Source organism: Cricetulus griseus (genome assembly GCF_003668045.3).
Source record: "Cricetulus griseus strain 17A/GY chromosome 1 unlocalized genomic scaffold, alternate assembly CriGri-PICRH-1.0 chr1_0, whole genome shotgun sequence".
Taxonomy (NCBI): domain Eukaryota; kingdom Metazoa; phylum Chordata; class Mammalia; order Rodentia; family Cricetidae; genus Cricetulus; species Cricetulus griseus.
The window spans coordinates 13,761,065-13,774,631 of NW_023276806.1; the positions used below are offsets into that span (position 1 = coordinate 13,761,065).

At 38.6% G+C, this 13,567-nt stretch overlaps 1 protein-coding gene across 1 annotated transcript in view; it reads right to left on the reverse strand.

The window, feature by feature from the left end:
• LOC103158657 (collagen alpha-1(XXIV) chain-like) overlaps positions 1 to 13,567 on the reverse strand; it is a 272,066-nt gene that overhangs the window by 123,487 nt on the left and 135,012 nt on the right. The window contains exons 25-31 of the mRNA XM_035450688.1: positions 12,565 to 12,618; positions 9,367 to 9,420; positions 8,427 to 8,480; positions 7,309 to 7,362; positions 666 to 719; positions 397 to 441; positions 239 to 283 (exon numbers count right to left, since the gene is read on the reverse strand). Of these exons, the coding sequence (XP_035306579.1) occupies positions 239 to 283; positions 397 to 441; positions 666 to 719; positions 7,309 to 7,362; positions 8,427 to 8,480; positions 9,367 to 9,420; positions 12,565 to 12,618 (360 nt within the window). The remainder of the gene's footprint in view (positions 1 to 238; positions 284 to 396; positions 442 to 665; positions 720 to 7,308; positions 7,363 to 8,426; positions 8,481 to 9,366; positions 9,421 to 12,564; positions 12,619 to 13,567) is intronic.

The window sequence follows — 13,567 nt, forward strand, 5'->3', positions numbered from 1 at the left end:
CTCTGTCAGCAGTGTGACAGGAAACCAGATTTGCGTGGCTCTGCACTCCAAAGGACAAGCCAGCACTCAAGATGAGTAAGAGGTCATAGAAGCTTCCTGTATTCTCTTTACTACGTTCTGTTGCAGTTATGTGTCTAACCATTTCATTTCAAAGGATTGTTGGAGAATGAAGTAAAGGTGACATATATCACATCAGCTTAATTATTAATAAAATAACACATCAAAGACAAAAACTTACTGGTTTTCCTTGAGCTCCCCTCTCCCCTGGGCTTCCAGTCTTACCCTACACAGGGGAAAAAATGCTTAGGTTATAATGGCTATTTCTCAAAAGCACAAGGAAGAATGTAAAAGGCAGGGATGCAGAAAATGTTCATGCTTAAGGAGTTTGCTACTCACAGTAAGACCATGAGAGCCTCGTTTCCCTTGATTTCCTTTTTCACCCTAACAAAATATCAATATAACATGGACTGGTCAGAATTTGAGTCATAGTCTTACACATGGTACCACGCATGAATAAAAGCATCAAGTATGTAGCTCAATATTAAAAACTATGACTGGTGTGCAGTAAAAATTATGCATTATAAGGAAATAAAGCATTATTTAGATATACAGGACACAATGGCTCTGCCAAATTTAACTGCACATGAAATGGAATCAGCTAGTACCTTGGCACCATGGACACCTTGATCCCCTGGGAGGCCATCTGGTCCTCTGGGTCCCTACAGAGGTAGGTAGAAGAAAACAACCCATTATTAATTTGAAATGTTCCTTTTAAAATAATAATCAAAACCATGTTTTAAAGATTTTATACCACATAGTAAGTTAGAAGAGTACAAAAAATACCTACAAGAGTTGCTGAAGTGTCTACAACCTAAGGTGATTATTTTCTCATTTTGTTTACTTTTTATTACTCAGTAGTCCTCCAAGATTTATTATTAAAATGGCTCGAAGTTAACTTATAAGTGGCTGGGTTGTTTGTCTAAACAGTCTTCTTAAGTTCCATTATTTTGGAATTGCCATTGTCTCTTTGCATCTTTAAAAAATGAACATTCAGGACACTGCACTTATAATTGCCTACTGGACAGCAGTTACTGGATGATGGCAGGGGCGTAGGATAGGTAAAGAACGGCCATTTAAGGGCAAATCTCAGTATTTACTCAATAATCAAGAGCCTGCTGTCCCCAGACAGTGATAAATCTCAAAGGGACTTTGTAGGGGACTTAATTCCATGCCCTCTCCGCAAACACCTACTGGAGAAAAGAGATAGCTATGTGGATACATTACCATGAATTTCTTCATTATGGAATGATGGTATGTAAAGTTAAATCACACAAAGAGTAAATAATTCAAGGACCAAGAGGAGGAACTCACAGGGAGGCAGACCTGATACATTTGTCCCGGGAATGGAGACACAGATGGTGTCTCCATTCCCGGGACAGCCTCATGGGCTAGCGAGACGAATGGACAGAGGGGCAGCATGAGGAAGCATGAAAATGGTTAAAGGATGAGACTTGGCTTAGCCAGGCTGAGCTGGCTGCATGCAGAGAAACGTCAAGACAGCAAGGCAGTTGGTGATGGTGAAAGCAGAAGGCTTCTGTACAGAGTGATAATACAAGCTGCCCTGTCAACTGCTGATTGGAAAGGACCCGTGTTGGCTCCATGCCTTCTGCTATATCCCAGCAAGGTCCAGAACTTTATTATCAAAATCTGTTTGCTACAGCAGGCCTCTCCAGGCTGGACTCCTGGGCTTCCTGTTCTTGCAGACACACTCAAGGGTTTACTCCACTCTTCCTGTTACAGTGAAATCTTATGCAACTCCTTATTTGTATAATGTTTTACAATAAAATACTCTTGTGTAAAACTGTTTCGCAGTAGTTATTATTATTGTTATTGTTATCATGTTCCTGGGGCTGAACTTGGAGCCTCTAGCATAAATAAGAAGTTCACCATTGAACTATTGCTGCTCTTTCCATTTTTGCATTTACTGTTTCATTTACCAAGAGATATTTCTGTGCTAACAGTGATAAAGGTAACCATGTATAGTGTAACAAAAAGTCTAAGTCAGGAGGTCACATTAAGGTCATAAAGCCGCAGGTTGCCATGTAAGGGTTTGAAAGCACTGTTCTAAGAAAGACTGGGATCCTGTAAGCCTCAGGAACCAGTGAGCGAATGAGCTAAAGGCATAGCATGGCGACATAGTAGGTTCCCTCTGGTGGTAGACACATCCCGCTGGCTAATGTACACCCCTGATCTGACTCCTAAGACAAAAGAAACTTCAGGACAAGGCCCAAAATAATTAGACACACGCTGTTAGATCAGGCATGTAATTCAGCGTGATATTAAAAAAGTAACAGCTTGCAAGGGTCTCGTGGATCTCTTATGAGTATTTTCTGGATGAGAGCATGGTGCATAAACAGAATACCCAGACTTTTCCCTATGCTGTTAGGAATGTCAAATCTGGCCACAGTGAGCTGGGAGAGGTGTCTGGAAGTCAGAGTGACAATTGAATACCTTAGCTCCATCAAGGAAAAGCACATTTCATATTTGAAATGTAGGTAAGCATATCAAAGAGTTTGTCAGGCTCATGAGTGATGTATTAGGTGTTGGGCCTGCTGCTTCATACAAATATTAAAATTAAAAGAAGAAACCACAGTCAACTAAAATGTTAACATATATTAATGCTTGGTTTACTTAGGAAGACTTTCATGAGGACCCTAAACCCATTTCTACAACCTCTGATATAAATTATGATAGGTTGAGTGTCCATGAATGAAGGAAATAGCCGTATTCATAGGACAGATGGACTCAATTATAGGTTCCTGAACCAGGATCTGGATCTTGGTATGACCCCTATTAAGGTTTAACTCACTCACATGACGAACCAATGATTCTGAGCAGTCTTTTTCTGGCCCTTGCTTTACACAGCTGGAACCAAGTCATCCACTGAACAAGATTAACACTATCAGGAATCTTGGGGAAAAGGTTTCAGCTATAAATTTTTGTTTTCACAGTGTGGAGGAAAAAACTTTGTCACTTAAGAACCTAAGTGGGCTTAAAAACAAGCTACTGAAGACCACCTCACCTTAAAGTGGCATGCAGTTCCTTGAAGGGGCCAACTTTCATGGTGTTTATGGCCATATAGGTTTCACTTTCCTGGAGAAAGGCTTAAGACTTTTCATATTTCTAAGATAGCCTTCCCTCCAGCCCATCTCAATCTTAAGTAGCATGGTCTCAATGCCAGATTCTTCAGCTGCCCGCCTCTCTATACCACTGCTCTGGAGAGAGAATGTGGAATTCAAGGGATCTTGTGATCAAAGTTCATGCCCTGATGAGTAGGTGAGGTCTGCCTCACCTGTATCACTTCTGTTGGGCAGCTGGGCACAGAAGGAAGTACTGGGCAGGTATCAGGGGTTCTTTTTGATCACTTATCCTCAAAGGGTCAACTGTGTATGTGAAAGGCAATGGCTCAGGCTGTGCTGCATCCTAGTCGCCCATCAGGCTGAGCTACCACCATTTAGGACTAGAGTAGTGAGTGCATTAGTTTACATCATCTATACAAAAGAAACGATTTGTGAAATGCATGAAGTGCTTTAATAATATCAAGTAACTTTTATTTACTCACCTATGTTCTCCAGCTAAACATAGCAGCTAGCAAAAGGTTCAGATGAGTAATACTTTAAATATAAGGGATATTTGTGTAATGATTTAGCATGTTTATGACAACCTTTTAATGGTTTTTTTGCTATCTTTTTCAGCTATGTAAGAGGTATGATTATGCAATCATCCTACCTCAAGTTACAAAACTTTTCATCATCATATTATACTCAGCTTGCTCTTTAGATGTTGGCATTGTGGTCACCTTGATTTATTTTTCCTTCCCCTTGGTGGATTTTAGTGCTCCATGGTATTTCACAGTTTCAAGATCATTAAGTCACAAATTTGGAAAGTTTACTGTGGTCTGAAACCTGAGGGGCAGTTGACATAGAGTCCTCTGAGTTACTAGTTAAGTGTTACATAAACTGCAAGAAATGTGCAAAGATCAGATATATAAATGGTGGTCAGTAGGCAGAATCTCCTAGGAATGGTCCTACCGATGGTATTTGTATGACCATTTGAGACCATCCCAGACCATCCCAGACCAAATAGGAAGAGCAAATGAGCATTATGATCACTCTGTATGAGCTCAGAAAACGTGTATCTAGGAGTGGAGTTCCAAAAGTAATGACGGGTGTGCCAGAAGAATTGATTCCTTTAGCTGTTGGGGTGGCACCAGAGGGTAATCCCAAGATGATGAGCCAGACACCGGTCCCAATAGGCTGGATGGGTGGTGTGTGTGTGAGTGTGTGTGTGTGTGTGTGTGTGTGTGTGTGTGTGTGTGTGTGTGTGCGCGTGTGTGTGTGTGTGTGCATGTGCACGTGTGCGCGTGTGTGCACGCGTGCATGCGTGTGCAGTGTTTTTGGAGGCCAGAAGAGGACATTGCATCTCTTGGAGCTGGAGGTACAGGCAGTTGTGAGCGGGTTGACATGTGTGCTGACAGACAACTCTGGTTCTCATGATTGAGCAGCAAGTTCCCTTAACCACTGAACCATCTCTCCATCCCCACGCTGTTATACATTATTGTATGAAGCTACTAGCTGCCTAGGATGTTCCCCCAGTGAAGAAAGACACCCTCCTCCCCTAACAATGTTTCCTTTTGTAGAAACTACTAAGTGACATGGTTTAAAATTGCATGGAGCCATTTGGAAAGAGTCAGTCAATTGTATATGGCAAATGATGGAAAAGCTTGAAGATGTAAGAGCTGAGGACAAAGTGACAAAGCAGGAAGCTTCACATGGTCGCAGTGAAGTTAGAAAACTGCAAAGCAAATTACTTGTCACAAGATTTATGAGATCATTCCAGTGGTTCGGCATGTACCATGGTTAGGGACATAGATTTGCCTGAGAGTCAATGAGACCTAAATCACTCAACTAACAAAAATTCAGATAAGTATTCTTTTTTTATCCACCTGCTTCCCCACTGTGATTCATGCTGGACTGAAAAACACATTTGGCCTCACCAAGAATTGAGTCCTGACCGGATGTAATCAGCAAAATGACAGTTGGATTACAAATCACTTTCCTCCTAGTTTTAAACTCATTTAAGCTAAAATAGATCAACTACCACAGATGTTTATAGAGTGTAATTCTGAGAGCCAGGAAGGAAAATAGTTTTTCATAAAATAAATGAAAATAAAGACAAAGGATTCTCTTCAATCCCTACTTACCACACAAGACATAAAATCAAAGCTGTTCTCAAATGGTGACTTCACAATACTCTTTCTCAATTTTACAACAGGGAAACAGTGATTTTTATCTTTATTATTTTAATGTTTAAAATCTTTGTTAGTTAGATATCATGCTTTTAGAATAAGAAAAATGCTCACTAACTCTAAAATTTAAGCCAAGTAAAGTGCAACCCATGAATATTAGACACAGAGCAAAGAATTGCCAGCCTACAGCTCACAACCCCAGAGAAGCCGGGGAGCAAGGAGGACCTAAGAGAGCAGGCAGGCATGGACTCCCCGGGAAGGGAAAGGGACAAGATCTCCTGAGGAAACTGGGAGCATGGGGGTGGGGGTGGGAAAGGAAGGTAGGACAAAGAAGAGGGAGAAGGGGGTGAGGGAGGAGAACATGAGGGATCAGGAAGGCCGAGTTGGGGGACAAGAGAGGAGGAGAGCAAGAAAAGAGATAACTTAATAGAGGGAACTGTTATGGGTTTAATGAGAAACCTGGCACTAGGGAAATTTCCAAGAATCCACAAGGATGACCCCAACTAATTGATGATTATCTTAAACTCTATCATAGAGCCTTCACCTAGGAGCTGACGGAAGCAGAAGCAGACACCCACAGATAAACACTGTGCTGAACTCCTGGAATCAATTTGTAGAGAGGGATGAGTGATGAACAAAGGGGTCAAGGCCATGCTGGAGAAACCCACAGAAACAGATGACCTGAACAAGTGAGAGCTTCCTGACTCCAGACTGACAGCTGGGGAGCCTGCATAAGACCAAACTAGTCCCTGTGAATGTGGATGTCAGTTGTGGGGCTTGGGCAGTCGATGGGGCTGCTAGCAGTGGAACTAGTATTTGTTTCTAATGCACGAATGGGCTTTGGGAGCCCATTCCCTTTGGAGGGATACTGTTTCAGCCTAAATACACAGAGGAGGGCTTAGGTTCTGCCCCAAATGATGTGACAGACTTTGATGATTCCCAATGAGAGGCCTCATCCTCACTGAGGAGTGGATGGGGGGTCGGTGGGGGGATGGGAGGATGAGGGGGAGAAGGAACTGGGATCGGTATGTAAAATAAGATTGTTTTTAATTTAAATAAAAATTAATTAAAAAGAAATATAACTCCTAAAGTCACACATACAGAGGAGGAGAAGTACCCTTTAATATTCCATGTGACATCAAATAAACACTGGCTCAGGGGTAAAATATATCATGGCTTGAATGTTGATTGAGAGATTCTTCTGTGTCTCTACAAATGATATTCCTTGGACCCTCGTTTCCTTGGTTATGATTTTTACGATACAGTGCTGTGCATTCTTAAGGAGGATCTGAGTATTAAATAAGACAATATACATGAAGTATATGTGGCAGTCTCACAAGTGGTGGCTTGATGGCTTTTTAAAAAATGAATAATTTATTTGCATTAGTGCATCTATGTAAGGGCATTGGATGCCCTGGAACTGGGATTACAGACAGTGCCATGTGGGTGCTGGGAATTGAACCCAGGACCTCTGGAAGAGCAGCCAGTGCTCTTAACCACTGAGCCATCTCTCCAGCCACTTGATGCTTATATAAGAAGAGTTAATGCTTAAGAGATTTCTGCACATTACTTGTTAGACAATAATAATTAAAATACAACTGATAAATACTGATTCATTCTATCTAACTCCATTCTACTTCCTATTGCTTTATGTTACTATCATTTTTCATAATATGTAAATTGTTGTGAATAGAAGTGAAATTTATTTAAAGATCTTCACATTTATAATGCCCCAACAAATGGAAGGAGAGGTTGGGGATAAGAAAAAAGAATTCTATATGATATTGTAGTAGGTAAAGATGAAAATGAAGATGTGTGATTTTATACGTACAAATTATTACTTATATCTCAATTACTATAGGTAGTTCATCTAATAGAATTAAAAACAGCAACAGCATGACAGTTTGTTAGTATGATTCTAGAAGGTCTAGAGCTGTTTTTGTCAATCACATGAATATGAGGTGACTCTTTTGAGGGTAACATACTTTTGTGTTACTTACACTTTGTCCTTTAGGACCCAGACTCCCAGGTGCACCTCTTGCCCCAGCAAGACCCTACATGTTGGAAATTAAAAAAACCCTCAGATATCAAATTCATAACATTGTTACCAGAATAGTAGTTACACCTTTCTTATAAATGCATTTTTAGTGATGGATTTTAAGTGATATTAGTTTCCATTCAAATAAATTTTAATCAATCAATACCATGTATACTTCCCTAACATTCTACTTTAAAATATTTCACTTTTTAGAAAAATGTCACTTTAGTCTGAGATGGATTGGAAGGCTTTAGTGTTCATTGGCTAATACTGTTCAGGAGGACTGCACATAAGCAATGGAGGAAAGAGAGGTCCACTTAGCCAGTCAATGCAGTCTACTATGCCTGGTTATATTACAACACTGTTATAATTATAACACTCTAGTCTTTCTTCTTTCAGAAGTCAATGTGGCTATGGATATACTAGAAAATCAACTTACTTTTTAGAATGGGAGCATCATGAAACGTAATATAAATGATTTCTGTAAAAAGAAATTCTGCCCTGACACCACTGAGGCTGAATCTCTTCAGACTCATGTTAACCATAACTGTCAAACTGTAGCAAGCAAATGTTCTCTCTTTAGGGGCAAGATTTAATTATCTTTCTGAAAACAACAGATGGAATATATTTAAAGCTCAAGTTTTACTTACCAAAGGCACATTTCCTACAAATTTTAGCTGTTTGAGAATATTTGCAAATTTTAAGAAAAAACATGTTAAAACATCTGCTTGTGTTTTGTTACTTCCTCTGATCTCAGCTGTATTTTGCTGACTGATTCTAATTTCTTACATAAGGAAGAATATATATGTATATATATATATGTGTGTGTATATATATATATTCTAATATATCACATATTAATTTAGGCTAGAGAACTGAAAATGGTTGCTATGTGTAGGAGGGGGAAGGAAATTCAAGATACAGAGAAACATATCAGAACGCCCATACAGTGTGGAGATAAGCACATGCTTTACACACGGCTGATTTTACATGAGACCCCAAAGATGGAGCAACAAAGGCCATGGCTTTAAATTAAAGTGGGCATTCAAGAAAGGATCACAGAGTTTGTTCTATACTTACAGGTAATCCCAGTGGACCCATGGGTCCTGGGGCCCCAGGAGGACCATCATAGCCCTATGATTTAAAGGAAATATGAAAGAAATAAAATCAGTTACTTTCCTTTAAGAGAAAAAAAATCAGTAAACCACAAGTGGTAACCGAAGAACAGCTTGATAAGGTCATCTTTTCCTACCTGCTGTGCTTGAAGCCCAGGAAATATTCTACAGGAGGACCATAACTATTAGAGATGTGCATCCATTTATTAGGTCCTTGCTTGGAAAAGAAAGTCACTAGGTGGCACTGCTTGTTACAATACCGGGAAGACACTTTTCTTTGGCCTTTCTGTAGGTGATGGCATCTTACACATGGATATGCTCTGTGACACATACTATGAATACAAACTTCTAAGAGAAGCTAGGAGATTCAAGACTAAGGAAGGTGGATGCAATTAGTGAATCATTTTAATTTCCTATAACATAGGTTATGTAATAAACTAAAAATATAACTCAGATATAAAACTTACCAGCTGTCATTATCTTGAATATATAAAAGAATAAGATAAATTTTTGTTGCTTAAACTATTAAGTGCTAAAAAACCAGCCTCATGGCCAGAGCTGGTGGAAGAGTGGGTGAGGACATATGTAATATGAACTTTCTTTGCACAAAACACAAAGAATTTTAATTGAATTTTCTTTTTAATCCAGTATGACTCATTTATAGTTTAACTATTCTCTCATAACTATAGAACAATTTTACTAAGGAAGCTTATTTTTATACTTCTTTGTGGATTTGGTACCATAGAACATCATTCTAGGATATAAAACAGCTAAAAAAGAAACCTCAATGGAAATTTATTACAAAATAACGTTTTCACTTAAATCTCAGTCAAGGTGGTTCTACCCCTTGGAGGTCTTGACTTATATGAATTAGAAACAGAGTTTTTAGATCATTCATCTCTTACCATGACACCCTTTTCCCCCTGGGGACCAAGTGGGCCTGGACTTCCACGCTCTCCCTTTTAAAACAAGAAAAAAATCAATATTGAGTTATGTTAATGATAATTGATTTGAAGCTAGAAAAAGAAACCACCAGAGCCATAACTTATATTCATATCTCATCTTCACTTTCAATACCTTTGAAACTTACAAAGTTTGCATTTTTAAACTTACAGCTGCACAACTTCTAATATGACAGATTCCTTGTTTACAATCATATTAAAATGAAGATATAAATTACAGATGAACAAGATTTCTAAAGAACATGTAGCTTGCTAACGTTCTATAAATGAGAAATATTATGATTTTTATAGGAAACAACAGAGCATGAAATTCCTGATACAATAAAGTATATTGAAAATCAAGCTTATCTCTAGAACAATGGACAAAATTATTTCCCTGGTCTGTGGGTCTCAGTGAAGAGCTGCAGATCTCATTTTGGAATGTCATGGGAATCAAGTCTTCAACAGAAAGTTAAGACTAAATGCAGTCACATTAAAATTCCTTGCATTGCCAAAATCTTCACTCATTGAATAATAACTATATTAGAATGAAAAATGACAGCTTAAATGGAATTACTTCTGCATTTTGTTATATCACTAATAAAATTATTAAGCATATATTAAGAACTTGTATTACATGACAGGAGATATATTTACAAAGTTAAACTTACATTCCACTCTCAAATAACTATAGATTTCTTATTAGTAGAGATGAAATAATTAGAGTTTGACTGAATTGTATACTGTGTAGAACTTATTGTCATTCCAGGAAGGGAGGAAATCAGAAGGATTAGAGGGGTATAGAGGAATTTCCTAAGGGGAGGGAAATTTAATAGAGCCCAGAAGTTTGTCTATCATTAAGATTCTGGGATGGAAGAGAATTTAGTAGGTGAGGTGAGCAGTGAGACTGAGCATAGGAACAGGAGTTTAATAGAGTAAGAGGAAAGAGAAGAGCATCTGGAAGCTTAGTTTTCTGATTCAAAACGGCTTTCCATTGCTAGAATTATGGATTATTTTTCTGATCATGCTTCTACAATGTCCATTTCATATTTGCTTTTCAGATTACATCTGTATAATCAGCAGGGTATCCTACCCTTTACAAACCAACAAGCATGTAATTATTCATATTTCAACATATTTAGGAAATTAAGTAGAGGTAATAGGTTATATTTTTGAATAAATTTCCCTTTTGCCAGCATATATTAATTGTTCAAAGTAATACTTTTTATAATCACATTTCCAAAATGCATGTGGTGTATCTTGACCATAAGCTTGCACTTTCTCACTGTTTCTTGTGTTTCCTCCCCTTTTCCTTCCACATCCCTTATGGTCTTGCTTCTGCTCTTACTTGATCACACATATGAGAGAAACCATGTAATGGTTCTCGCTTCAAGCCTGGCTTTTTTCCTTAATATGATGAACTCCATTTTCAGACACCACTTGAAATGGTTTAATTTCATTCTTTCTTTTAAATGTCTACTTGGTGTTCTAAATGCTCTTGGATGCAGACATCTTTCCCTATATTTGGAATATTTCTTCTGCACAGCTTCAGCAATTAGATTTCTTGCGCCTGTCCAGCTCTTTGTCTACATTGAGAATTTCTAGTTTTCATCACATGACCATGTCCCAAAGCTCTTGAAAGCCATGGTCACGACTGCTTTCCTTTCCTTCTCTGCTGGAACATAACAATTCCTTGATCATACCTTCAATCTGTGAAACCTCTCTTCTGCTTAATTTAATTTAATGACAATGTTTCCCAGACTTTAAATATTATGATTTATGGTACTCTTCATTTCCAAAACTCTTGCCCCCCCGAATCTACTTATTTACTAAATTTTTCATCTTTGTTCCTAAATTTCTACTCTAAACCTTGAATTGCCCTCCTCACCCCACTTGTCTGTTTGTTTGACTCCCTTTGAGGTGTCACTGAGGTCACTGAGGTCACTGAGGTCACTGAGGTCACTGGGGTCACTGGTCATTTTTAAAAGTCAACTTTTGAATGCTTTGCCTAGCATTTCAACCAGTTCGTTATTTTTGGATTCAGTTATTGAGGAGTTGTAAACTTTTGTGGGAGTCATATTGCCTTGCCGTTCCATTTTTCTTGTTTCTGTGTAAATATTTTTGCCATTGTTGGGATATCCCTTCTGGTTTTATGTTAAAGTCTTCTTAGTGGGTAATTTTATCTTGAGCTCTCAATCTCCACCACTACTCAGAGGAGAGGAAGCAAGATCCCAACAGAACAATTAAAAAAACAAACCATACATTCAAATGCAGCAAATCCCAACTACAAATAGAAATATTGACTATATTCCCTTGGGGAGAGAAAAGAAAGGAGTTAAGATACTTACAGAATAAAGAGAGGATTGAAAAGCTATTCAAGCTGAAATTATTAATGATTACATAATAAAATGAAGGTGGACAGTGAGTGAGAAACATAGAGAATAAGCAACAATGGAAGGAGAGAAAATGTTTGAGCGGACAGCAGAAGAAAAAAGCATTAAGTGTAAACACAATAAGAGAAATTCAAGTCAAAACCAAATATTCAGAGAGAACAAAACCAATCAGTATTTCCTCCTTGCTGAGGAGGCAGATAGATGATGGAGATTCTATGCTCTTTCCTAGACTTGTCCTCTTGCAGTTTATTTGGTATTGGGAATGGGGGGCATATGGGGTCAGGCTGTTTCTATAGCTCGAGCAGATGAGCTATAGCAGCTCAAACAAGGCTATTTGCAGGTTGAGCCCCATCAGGTTTTTTCACTGGGTTTGATGGCTACTGTGAATTACTAGGTTGAGTTACTACCATCGTACAGGCTCAGCAATCCTCCTTCAAGTTGCTGCTGCCATTTGAGCCTGTGGGACAGATGGTTGGATGTCTCTGGTCCCTTGTGCCAGAGACACTCTATTTGTTCAGTCACGAGTCTGGGAAACGCCCATGCAGCTTTTATGTTCTAACCAAGTGTTTCTTGGACTTTGATGTTTAGTTGGAGATGTGTGGACACACAGAAAAGTGCTTAGCCTTTAGTGCTTAGTGCTTAACCCTCCATCCTCTAGTCCCCTGCCAGGATGGGGAGTGCCTTCTATTCAACCAGCATCATATGCCGCATGGAAGATTAAAATTAGCCAGGAGTTCTTAATGCAAAACAAAGTAGTAAAAGGAATTACCTTTTCACCAATGCTTCCGGTTATCCCTACTTCTCCAGGTACACCAACAGAGCCCTTGTAAAAAAAAATGTAACAGGAAGTATGTACACATTGCATCCATCTTGTAGCATCCTGGTTTTAAATTGCCCATAATTACTGTTTCTATCTTCTTCATCTTATTTTTTGGGGGAGGTATTCTTTGTAGTACTTAGCCTATGATTTCACATTAGAATTAATTGATTTAGTCGGTCAAAAATACCTAAATGAAAACTTAATACCTAATGGACACTTTGTTGGGAGAAATGTAGTCTCTGTGCTTATGAACTAATAACCAACAGGGCATTATAAATGTATCTGTAACTTATGAACTAATAACCAACAGGATGCCATAAATATATCTGTACTTTTCTTATCTACTTGTTGTGGATATGTTAGCATAAAAACATTTTTTTGTGACCACCTTCTTTGAAAGTACCTTGATAGCCATTCATTTTCACTTATTTGTTCAATTATACAAGGATTTGATGTCTGTTTGGTTGCTGAGGTAAGACAGATTCAGGTCCTGTCTTGATATCATATTTAACTTCAGCTATTAGTTTGACACAATCCACAGTCACTTGGACAGAGGGAACCTCAACTGAGGAATTACTTCCGTCAGCTTGGCCTCTGTGCATGTTTATGGGGGCATTTTCTTAATTGTTAATTGATGTGGTAGGAGGGATGGACCTGGGTTGTAAAAGAAAGTGAGCTGAGCAAACCTGAGAAACCAAGCCAGCTAGCAGTGTTCTTCCATGGTTATTGCTTCAAGCTCCTGCCTTGGTGTCAAATGACGATGGGACTAAAAACCTGTGTATTAAATAAGCTCTACCCTTCCAAGTTGCTTTTGGTTGTGGTGTTTAATACAGTAACAGAAACCAAACCAGGGACACTTGATGAATCAAAATATCTTGTAACACAGAAGGAAACCATTAACAGCTATAAGTTCTGATCTAAGTGTATAAAGGAAATAACTATGATGCTGGAG